The sequence below is a fragment of the Trematomus bernacchii genome, unplaced genomic scaffold (assembly GCF_902827165.1).
Source record: "Trematomus bernacchii unplaced genomic scaffold, fTreBer1.1, whole genome shotgun sequence".
Classification (NCBI taxonomy): domain Eukaryota; kingdom Metazoa; phylum Chordata; class Actinopteri; order Perciformes; family Nototheniidae; genus Trematomus; species Trematomus bernacchii.
The window spans coordinates 5,963,735-5,975,781 of record NW_022987616.1 but is presented as its reverse complement, the minus strand read 5'-3'; the positions used below and the strand labels follow the sequence as shown (position 1 = coordinate 5,975,781).

At 43.0% G+C, this 12,047-nt stretch overlaps 1 protein-coding gene across 1 annotated transcript in view; it reads left to right on the top strand.

The window, feature by feature from the left end:
* Window positions 1-12,047, top strand: part of pola1 (polymerase (DNA directed), alpha 1) — a gene marked incomplete in the record, with an annotated part of 69,428 nt that overhangs the window by 8,587 nt on the left and 48,794 nt on the right. Inside the window, 14 exon segments of the mRNA XM_034132627.1 lie at window positions 228-345; window positions 413-497; window positions 783-817; window positions 819-839; window positions 1,463-1,552; window positions 1,643-1,759; window positions 2,044-2,219; window positions 3,119-3,248; window positions 3,594-3,713; window positions 4,561-4,632; window positions 4,634-4,649; window positions 4,737-4,864; window positions 5,065-5,214; window positions 5,546-5,668. Of these exon segments, the coding sequence (XP_033988518.1) occupies window positions 228-345; window positions 413-497; window positions 783-817; window positions 819-839; window positions 1,463-1,552; window positions 1,643-1,759; window positions 2,044-2,219; window positions 3,119-3,248; window positions 3,594-3,713; window positions 4,561-4,632; window positions 4,634-4,649; window positions 4,737-4,864; window positions 5,065-5,214; window positions 5,546-5,668 (1,381 nt within the window).

Here is a 12,047-nt window from a genome sequence, read left to right as displayed (position 1 = left end):
TGTGTGGTGTGTGTTGTGTGTTGTGTGTTGTGGTGTGTGTGTGTGGTGTGTGTGGTGTGTGTGTGTGCTGTGTGTGTTGTGTGTGTGTGGTGTGTGTGTGTGTGTGTTGTGTGTGTGTGTGTGTGTGTGTGTGTGTGTGTGTGGTGTGTGTGTATGTGTGTGTGTCGTGTGTGTGTGTGTGTGTGTGTGTTAGAGCTGATGAGCCACGCCGGTCTGGTGTAAAGTGGGGCTCTCGCTGTGAGGACGGATCTCGTCTCGGTGGTCAAAGACCTGTCGCGCGCCCCCGTCACCGTCATGTCCATCAGCCTGAAGACCATCCAGAACCCAAAGACTCACCACAACGAGGTCAGAGGTTCCTGTTGTTTATTCATGTTGTAATGCTCAGATTCCTGATGGTGATTTCTCTCTGCAGATCGTGTCTCTGGCGGCTCTCGTCCACTATGAGTTCCAGATGGATAAAGCTCCTCCTCAACCTCCGTACCAGACACACTTCTGTGGTGAGTCTGTCTCTCTGTCTGCCTGTCTGTCTGTCTGTCTGTCTGTCTGTCTGTCTGTCTGTCTGTCTGTCTGTCTGTCTGTCTGTCTGAGCTGCAAAACAAATCAAATATCTGAGACCAATCGTCTATTTCCCATGCATACTATACACATGTTTCAGTGTAACACATGGATGCAATATCATTTTAAAAGCTTATTTGACCACAGAATGTCTGAAGATGGTAAAATTCACACAATTTTCCTGGATCTGTTTGATTCCTTTCTTCTTTGTTTCTGCAGTGGTACAGTAAAACCGGTTGACTGTATCTTCCCCTACGACTTCAAAAGATGCCGTGACGAAAAAGGTGAGAAAAATCATTTATTGATAAATTGACAAGTTGTTAAAGGGTCAGGAACAACCAGCAGGACTGAACAATACAATCAAACTCTTTTACAATCAGCAATTCAATTAAAAGGATGTTCTCTACAGTCCAAAAGGTTTTTATTTTAGACTTGATGGAGAATATATTTGCCTTGAAACTTTCTTCAATATATGTGAAACGACTTTCAAAGATGCCGTGAGCAATAAGGTGAGAAAACATGAGTGTAAAATGTCGGAAAAACTACTATTAACCACGATTAGTAGAACTTTTTTCATGTGGGAGTTTAATCCCAAGACGTTACTACAGAAAGGCAGTGAGTTAAGTTTTCACAAAAAGTAGATTCTATTAGACTTAAAGGGGACCTATCATGCAAAAGTGCATTTTGCATGATAGGTCCCCTTTAATGGAAGATAGGTTTTTTCATTGTATGTGACACACACATCTTGAAGTGAACGGTTATTTTTTGTAATTGTTGAGTGTTCTTGTATTTTAATGTGTTATTTTATACCTCGGGACTGTGAGAAACAGTATTTCGATCTTTCTGTGTGTACAAACATATTTTGAGATTGACAATAAAGTTGGCTTTGACTCCTCTCCTTCGTCAGAACGGTAGAGTGGAGATCGCTGCTACAGAGCGGACTCTGCTCGGCTTCTTCCTGGCCAAGATGCACAAAATCGACCCCGATGTTCTGGTGGTGAGTACACGATGCTGGGCTGATTCTACGCACTTGTATCCTGAATCATGGTACATTACAGTATGCTTTATCGATATTCTCTTCCTGCAGGGTCACGACATCTTTGGCTTCGACCTGGAAGTGATTCTGCAGAGGATCAACGTCTGCAAGGTGCCCCACTGGTCTAAGATCGGACGCCTCAGGAGATCAAATATGCCCAAACTAGGGGTGAGAAGAATAACACCTCCTTAGGAAAGTCAGAATTCTTTGATTTTGAGAAAAAGTCAGAATTTTGATATTTTAGGAAAAAAGTCAACATTTTGAGAAAAAGTATTTTGTACATGACAGGATGTATGATTACCTACAAGAACCGGTATTCCTCCATCTTGTGACTGTGTAACTCCCTCTCTTGTATATCAGCATGTGAAGGACACTGTTCAGGAACTAGCTCTGTATGTGATGACTACTTCATATATCACATCGTTCATCATTTAACTTTGCTGCATTGTCAGGGTCGCGGTTCCTTTGCAGAGAAGAGCGCCACCTGTGGGCGTCTGGTGTGTGACGTGGAGATCTCAGCGAAGGAGCTGATTCGCTGTAAGAGTTACCACCTGACTGAACTGGCTGCTCAGGTGCTGAAGACGGAGAGAGCCACCATCCCTCAGGAAGACATCAAGAACCTCTACAGGTGTGTATGTCCTTAAAGGGTCCTTTCAACCTTAGCTTCCCCTAATTTCATTCAGAATTAACCACTGCTTACATTTTACACCATCTCCTCTCATGTTTCACCAGCTTAGCCTCTCCACTAGGGCTGGACTACATCCTGTTTACTTATCATCTTTCTTTGTCAACTTCCCCGATAGATACATTGCAAAGAATGCGATTTTCCCTTAAAGTGGACCTATCATGCTATATTTGAATAATATAGTGTAGGACCATACCTATACCTATAAGGCATATTTATACTTTTTTTTTTTCAAAATACCAAACAGATCATGCATTTTAGCCATGCCTCATTTCGCTCAATTTGACATTTTTTAGCTCTGTTTTAGCAAGGGCAGATTCAGTGAGAACAGCACCACCTACTGGCCTGGCATATGTACTACATACTACAGCGTCTCCAGCGCTTTCGAACGGCAATGGCTGTCTCCTCCTGATTGGTGGAGTTGGCCCAATACCTAGCGCCACCGTCCTGACGTCAGGACAGTGTTCAATCTGGATCAGTTTTTATCAGATCCGTTGCAGCCCCTTTTTAGAGATTTGGGTATGGAGGAAAATAGAGAGGGTTGTGTTTTCTGACACTTGGTGAGTTCCCTGGAACACCGGGGACACATATTCATGTAGAAAAGACGTAGAAAAGTGCATTTTGCATGATAGGTCCCCTTTAAGGATTTGTGGTTTAGGTAATAGAGATCATCGATAGAAAACTCCACTATTAATCTACCGTTATGTCAAGGATAACAAACGTTCAATTCTGTTTCGCATGTACGCAGCAACAGAAAAAAGTTACTTAACATGTTCTCAATAACTCCTTTGATCAACTCAAAAAGTATTGTGTGTATCCTAAAAACTGTGTGTGTGTGTCAGTGACTCTCCTCACCTGCTCTACCTGCTGGAGTTGACCTGGATGGACGCTAAGCTGATCCTTCAGATGATGTGTGAGCTCAACGTGCTGCCGCTCGCCCTGCAGATCACCAACATCGCCGGAAACGTCATGGTACACCTTTCTACTCTCTCTTTTGCCTCAGTTAAATCTACAAAAAACAGCTCTGAATGTGACAACAGAGCTATCGTCTGACCGTATCACTCAGATCAAACAGAATATACGTTAAAACTGAACCTTACAATTTGCTGAAACTCAAGTATCTGCACCACCAACATATGAGAAACCTTTTGAACACATGACACAAGACACAGATATAGACAATGTTTTTTAAATTCCAGGAAGCAGCTGAACTTGCTTATTGAACAGTCGAAGTACAAATACAAAAAAAAAGCATTTGTTTACCTTTTTTCTGTAAGTTATGTTGTTTTGTAAACACCTAATTTCTTCCTCTCTCAGTCTCGTACTCTGATGGGCGGTCGCGCCGAGAGAAACGAGTTCCTGCTGCTTCACGCCTTCCACGACAAAAACTACATCGTCCCCGACAAACTGTCCTTCAAGAAGACTCAGATGGAAATGGTGAAGACCACACACACACACCACACACACACACACACACACACACACACACACACAGTACACACACAGTCACACACACACACACACACACACAACATACACACACACACACACACACACACACACAGTCACACACACACACACACACACACAGTCACACACAGTCACACACAGTCTCACACACAGTCACACACAGTCACACAGTCACACACACACACAGTCACACACAGTCACACCAGTCACACACAGTCACACACACACACACACACACACAGTCCCACACAGTCACACACATGTCACACACACACACACACACACACAGTCACACACACACACACACACAGTCACACACAGTCACACACAGTCTCACACACAGTCACACACAGTCACACACACACAGTCACACACAGTCACACACACACAGTCACACACACACAGTCACACACACACAGTCACACACAGTCACAGTCACAGTCACACACACACGCACACGCACACGCACACGCACACGCACACACACACACGCAGTCACGGAAAACCTGGAAAAAGTCACAACATTTCAATTAAATTACCCTTGAAAGTGTTTAAGAAGTCATATCATTTGTAATGTTATTAGTTGAACTGTTATAGTGTAGTATAAGTTTCCATAACATGTGACATAACACTAATTGTTCCTATCTGTAGCTGATGATCTAACACCGCTCTGGTGTGTGATGACATTTCAAAGTAGTTGTCTTTTCAAAGTCATGGAAAAGTGAAACATGAAAATGTGGGATAAGGTGTTTTTAGTAGAGTACAAATGTGACAGATGTTGGATGATCAGTTTCTCTTTGTTCCTGTGTCCCAGGGGGAGGGAGAAGAAGGGGATGGTGGGAAAGGGAAGAGGAAGAAGAAGGCAGCGTATGCCGGAGGTCTGGTGGCTGGATCCTAAAGTTGGTAGTGTTTAATTTTTTAGTTTAAAGTCCTCATCTCATTTTTTATGTGCATATTTCTAAAACCTCTCCTCTCTCTCGCTCTCTGAAGGTTTCTACGACAAGTTTGTTCTGCTGCTGGACTTCAACAGTCTGTACCCCTCCATCATCCAGGAGTTCAACATCTGCTTCACCACCGTGCAGAGGGAGGCGTACAACGCAAAGAAGAAGAACAACGAGGTGTGTGTGTGTGTGTGTGTTCATTGTAGGAGTGTTTGTGTAGCTAAATAGACGCAACCTGCTCTAACGATTGATCAGGTTCAGAGGTGTGACGAGCCTCAACATCCTCAGTTTCCCAGTCTTCCCCTTTTTTTCTTTTTTTTTACTTCCTCACGTAAAATGCCCAACTAAACTTCCATCTCTTGTTTCCCTGGTAACAGGAGGACGGGTCGGATGACATTCCCGAAGTTCCCGATCAGAGCCTGGAGATGGGAATCCTGCCCAAAGAAATCAGGAAGCTGGTGGAGCGACGAAAACAAGTCAAACAGCTGATGAAGCAACAGGACCTCAACTCTGACCTCTACCTGCAGGTACACACACACACACATACACATACACATACACACACACACACACACACACACACCACACACCACACACACACACACACACACACCACACACACATCACACACCATTCTTTTGCACTATTTTATCTGTTTTATTGTTCAATGTCCTATATATATGTTGCACTGTTGGAGGAGTCTGTGACCTAAGTTTTTCATTGCCATATCTACACTGTAGCTAATGTGCTAATGACAATAGCGCCTTGAAACTTGAAACGTGAAACACACACAGGTAACCTCAACTGCAGTTTGAGAGAATTAGCTATTCTAATATTCATTGTCTGTCTCTCCGTCAGTATGATATCCGTCAGAAGGCTCTGAAGCTAACGGCTAACAGCATGTACGGCTGCCTGGGCTTCAGCTTCAGCCGCTTCTACGCCAAACCCCTCGCTGCCCTCGTCACACACAAGGGGAGAGAGGTGAGTCACACACACACACACACACACACACACACACACACACACACACACACACACACACACACTCTGCATAAACACTATGAGACTGATGCCTTATGGACACACAGGTTTAGCTGTCACACACCTGATGGATCATGCACATCTAAAAAAACTGAACTAAAACAAGCTTCTTAGTTGTACATTTATTACAGTACAAACTTTGACTACAATTTGTTTTTTTGGATTCATTGATTGGTCTACAAAATGTAAGAAATAGTTAAAACACAAAACCCAAAGATATTCACTTTCATAGGACATAAAAGAGGCTGAAAAGAGCATTTTCCGGGCTACAGTCTGGTTAATAGAAATTGAAACACTTCCACGTTTGTCCACAAGAGGGCACTGCTGGATTACATGTCACATCATGCAACACTCCTTCACTGTGCTTTCTCTTCTGATCTTCTGTTTCATTTTTGGTTTCCTCCTGTCCTCCTTTCCTCTCCTCATTATTACCTCTTCCTCGTCACCTTGTGCTCTTCCCTGTTTCTAAATATGATCATCACAGTGTGTGTGTGTGTGTGTGATATCAACAGCTCTTAAGTATTTTCCATGAAGCTCACTCTCTCTATGTAAAGCCTGAGTGTGTCATGACTTCTTTCAACGCACACAAAAGGAACAGAACGGGGCGTGCTCTCAATAAAGTGTGTGTTGCATGACATAAACGGCTAAATGTGGTCGTGTAAGTGAACACCTCACACATGTCAGTGTTTGTACTCGTGTTCATTTAATGAGCTCTAACAGTACGAGTCCTCAGGGGAGTCCTTCATTCAGATCCTCTTACACACTCATTGTGTTTGCTAATAGAGGGCAGGGCAGTCGCTCAGTGTGTGTGTGAGATCGTGTGTGTGTGTGTGTGTGTGTGTGTGTTACTCTGACAGCCTCCAGTCCCGCTTGTTGTTCATGATACTTTTGTAAAAAGGTGCTCAGTTTATTCTCTGATACAAGTGGGAGTTTCTGTCCCTCCAGAGTTTAATCTTTGTTAACAGCCTTTAATGGATGAGTTTAATTACAGCTCGCTCCGGCTTCATTTTAAACAGGAAGTGACACCGCACTATTCTGTCATTACTACATTTCGTCAAACTAAATATTCATGACGGTTAATTTGGTTCTGTGTGACTAATTGTTTGAGACTCATATTTGGATTGTGTGTGTGTGTGTGTGTGTGGTGTGTGTGTGTGTGGTGTGTGTGTGTGTGTGTGTGTGTGTGTGTGTGTGTGTGTAGTGTGTGTGTGTGTGTGTGGTGTGTGTGTGTGTGTGTGTGTGGTGTGTGTGTGTGTGTGTGTGTGTGTGTGTGTGTGTTGTGTGTGTGTGTGTGTGTGTGTGTGTGTGTGTGTGTGTGTGTGTGTGTGTGTGTGTGTGTGTGTGTGTGTGTGTGTGTGTGTGTGTGTGTGTGTGTGTGTGACTGTCTGTGTGTGTGACTGTCTGTGTGTGTGACTGTCTGTGTGTGTGTGTGTGTGTGACTGTCTGTGTGTGTGACTGTCTGTGTGTGTGACTGACTGTCTGTGTGACTGACTGTGTGTGTGTGTGCGTGTGACTGTCTGTGTGTGTGTGTGACTGTCTGTGTGACTGTCTGTGTGACTGACTGTGTGTGTGTGTGACTGTCTGTGTGACTGTCTGTGTGACTGACTGTGTGTGTGTGTGACTGTCTGTGTGACTGTCTGTGTGACTGACTGTGTGTGTGTGTGACTGTCTGTGTGACTGTCTGTGTGACTGACTGTGTGTGTGTGTGACTGTCTGTGTGACTGACTGTGTGTGTGTGTGACTGTCTGTGTGACTGACTGTGTGTGTGACTGACTGTGTGTGTGTGTGACTGACTGTGTGTGTGACTGTCTGTGTGACTGACTGTGTGTGTGACTGTGTGTGTGTGTGACTGTGTGACTGACTGTCTGTGTGACTGACTGTCTGTGTGACTGTCTGTGTGACTGACTGTGTGACTGACTGTCTGTGTGACTGACTGTGTGACTGACTGTGTGTGTGTGTGACTGTCTGTGTGACTGTCTGTGTGACTGACTGTGTGACTGTCTGTGTGTCTGTGTGACTGACTGTGTGTGTGTGTGTGTGTGTGACTGACTGTGTGTGTGTGTGACTGACTGTGTGTGTGGAGTATCTGTGTAACTGGACACAGTACTGTGTTTGTGTACTGCATGTGTACAGGAGGCATTTCAAAGTCTTTCATCTTTCTTATTAGGAATAGTGACACACACACACACACACACACACACACACACACACACACACACACACACACACAGTTTAATAATATGCTAACGTGGAGATTGAGTGGTGACGAAGTTAGCATCCCCCTGGTTCTCTCCAAAAGCAATGGTTTTTTTTCTCCGTGTTCTATGACAGAAAAAAAAAGTGTTAAATTCTATAAAATCCCACAAAAAGCATTGACTTCCAGATGAGGAAACGGAAGTGTTAAAATGCAGAATCATGAACGGTTTTAGGACTCCTTTCTGCACCACTCTATATGGCGTATGATATTAAAGTGGCAACAGTTGTCCTTTTAACCTATCATGACGTTAATGATGATATTGCACAATGTAATCACTTTAAAATGACACCATCAGTTTGGTTCAGCTTGGTTTCCTATATATATTCCTATATATATATAATTCAGTCGAAACCAAAATGCATTGTGAACTCTCGCAGTAATGCCGACTCTTTTCTCATGAAAGCAGCTAGCACTAGCTCCAAACATGTGTATGAATTGCATGAATATATTTCTACATTTCTCCCGAGCTGTTTCTGTAGGTTCCCCCCTCCCCTGTAGGTTTCTGCTTAGGGTTAGCCTGGAGAACAAATGGTGTCAGAGTTAAAGAACAAACCTTGTAGTAAGGTGTCTTGAATATCACATGGGACACAGATAAAATAGGCTAATTTGAAAGCTAAAAGGCATTTAATTAGCTGATTATAATGGGTATACGTCGAGCATTTGGAGAGCTAACATGCTGTAGCATTTTTGTAGAATTTAGACAACTTTTAGCAAGGAATAAAAACGTTCCCAACATATATTCTAATTGATTTAATAGACGTATTCAAATGTTTTCTGATCACTAAAAGCATGCTGTGTTCTCCCAGTGTGTTGAAGGGACAGTAAACACATAGCATTGTGTTTCATTCGGACTTCACTGCATTAGACAGTGCTCAGAGTGAAGTGTGAGAAGACAGATTGCAGAGACGAGCATCTAAAGGTCAGACGTCAGTGCTGAGAAACGCAGATCCACTTTGCACTCTGTTTACTTTGTATCTGTGTTCCTGGACGTCTATTTATACTGAGTGTGTTTCAGCATCAACACAACCAGGGAGTCCCACTGGAAGCAATGTGGACGCGATCATTTAATGCTCTCCCACAATCTAAATCTGGACCTGCATTCGTTAGATATTCTGTTTCATAATCTCTTATAGCGGCAAACATTTGGATGAGTTCAGTCACTCACTACTGTTTAAAAGACACATAAAAGGTCTTAAAACAACTAAAGCTTTGTTAAATATTCAGTTGAGTTGTTTGCTTGCATTATCCCAAGTGATATTAACTTATATTTTGTCATTTAAATGAAGATAATTATTCATAATTTCTCATGTTTCCTGCAAGAATCTGTCAAAAATGTACCTTCTATCCAGTTTTAAGCCCATTTTTTATAACTTTTTTCTAGATTTGAGTGCTTTTAAACTCTGTATTTTATTCATATGAAGGTTTTTTGTCATGGGTCGTCTGAGAAACAAGCTCAGCTAACGTTAGCAACTAGGAGAAACTCAGATTTTTTTAAGTGAAACTACTTTAGGGCAATGTTTTGGGGAGAGAATTAGACTTTTTTTTGTAGATAATTCATGTACTATTAACTCCTGAAGTGGAAGAAGCCCTCTGCTTTAAGACAACGATGGGGGAAGGAAACGACTCCTATAATCCCAAACTACTCCCACAAACTGCGTCTTTCTGTATTGAAGGAGACTAACATTTAAAAACTGCATTTCATTTCATGTTAATCTGACATTTCTATCATCATCCATGCACTACTATCCATCCCCGTTAGTTTGACTATAAGCAGAGAAGCGTTTGATGCCCGTGAATCAGTTTGATTGAATTTGAATGGCGCACCAAAGTTTAACGACCGTACGCCGCCAAGTAGTTCTTGGTAGTTTCCGACCGCAGCGAGCCAGAGAACACCAGCTGGCCTTAATGGCGAGCTTTCTGGTGTATTTGTGGCGAGTGCCGTTTGCACCCCGGCCCTCATTTGAATCGTCACATTTGCACTTTCATATCATGATTTAGGAGGCTTTTTATTTTTGTAATTGCAACACGTACACAGAACACCACCCTGTCCGCGGTGTGAATCCCCCCCCCCTCCTTGTGTTCGCATGTGTTCTGTTTTTATTGATTGGCTTAGCTCTCATCTTTCTCTCACTCTCGGTTTAAATGGAGGCCTAATCCCCTCTGGTGTCTGCCGGGGGCCACGGTGCTCTCTGATCAGACAAGTTAGGAAGGGAAACCCCCCTCTCAGCTCCTGATTCTTGAGTGTGTGTCTCGTATCTGTGTGTGTGTGTGTGTGTGTACATGTGTGTGTGTGTGTACATGTGCTACTGGCCGAACTGACACACATTGAATAGGCTAATTTGAAAACGAATAGATATACAAACTTCTGGTTGTTGATGAAAAGCTTCCTAACATATATTCAAATTAGTTTAATAGATTTTTGTATGTAGTTTAAATCGATATAGGAAACCTCCCCCTCTGAGTGTGTGTCTTGTATCTGCATATGTGTGTGTGTGTGTTGGTACATGTGCTACTGGCTGAACTGACACGCATTAAATAGGTTAATTTGAGAACTAAGAGATATACCAACTTCTGATCAGGAATAAAATCATATATTCTAATTGATTTCATAGATTTTTGTAGTTTAAATAGATATCGGAAACCTCCCTCTCAGCTCCTGATTCTTGAGTGTGTGTCTCGTAATATGTCTGTGTGTGTGTGTGTGTGTGTGTGTGTGTGTGTGTGTGTGTGTGTGTTGGTACATGTGCTACTGGCCGAACTCTGCCCTTTGTCGGGGGCCATTTGTTGTGGCCCTCCTCTGTCCTGGTATGTGAGGGTATTAAAGGGGGGGCTGATGGGTATTAAGAGGAAGGTGAAGGTTTAGGATTACACCGCCGCAGATTGATGTCCCCCTCAACCCCTGCGCGTTATTTCGGGTCCTTTTGTAAGTTCGCCAGAGAACAGTTGGGAGCGGAGATATATGAAGACAACTTGTGGTTATAACAGGCTGATAAATGCATCTGTCATGCCACGAAGACTTTTATTGTCCGCGAGAGAATCAAACGTAGAGAAAAGGAGAATTTTCTGCTGACGCTTCGGGTAGATCTCAGATCAGTTGCAGAGACACATTTACAGCTTCTGGCTCGTCGGGGGTGTTAATTTCTGATACCGGTGTTAATGTTGCTAGTCATAGCAAATAGAGGAGTGTCTGTTAACAGTCAAGGGCGCCACAAAAAGCGCCATTGAGTGTTAATAATCTTTGTCTTTAGGATCGTTGAATATTATACCATTTCCCACACGGCTTAGTGCACAAAAGAGGGTTTTTAACAAGTCATTTTCCATTGCTATAACACAAGTATGTTTTTTCTTGAGTTTCACGTTTTTATATTCAGTCTCTCGTCCAAATTCTCAAATGAGAAGCGGTGATTGTTTGGAAGGCAATTTGATGAGTTTTCTGACGAGTTTGAATCACAATCAGCATAGTAAAATAACTTTTTCTGTCCATGTATTTGAGGAGAACACATTCATTGTATGTTGTGTACGTTAATAACTTATATGTGTCCTTGTAAGTCTAGTCTTTTTACTTTCCCTTCTGTCTGCAGTCTACCTTTTTGCTGTTGTAACACTGTCGGCGTCCCTGCTTTGGGACGAATGCATTTCTGATTCTGTCACATTTCCATCACGGCCAATCAGATCTGGAGCCATTTCTCCCGGGAATAAAGCTGATTGTAACGTGTCCCGTAAAAAGAAAGCCAGATTTAAGGTTTTCTTTTTGTCCAAAAGGAACAGAACTTACGCTAGGACACAGAAGCTCTTTTTCCTAGTTTTTTTGAGCAGGCATGCCCCTCGTCTCTGAACACAAACTGTACGTGTGTCGGTGTGTGTAAGTCCTCCTAATCGAGTGATGTTAACAACCGAGGCCGCTCGAAGCCGTTGATTGTTGTGGCACGCAGATTGGTTTGACCTTCGCCCTTTTGCCAGCAAATCTGACAACCGTTAGCAGGTGTGTGTGTGTGTGTGTGTCTGTGTGTGTGTGTGTGTCTGTGTGTGTGTCTCGGGACGGAGGACGACTCCTGAGAGCCT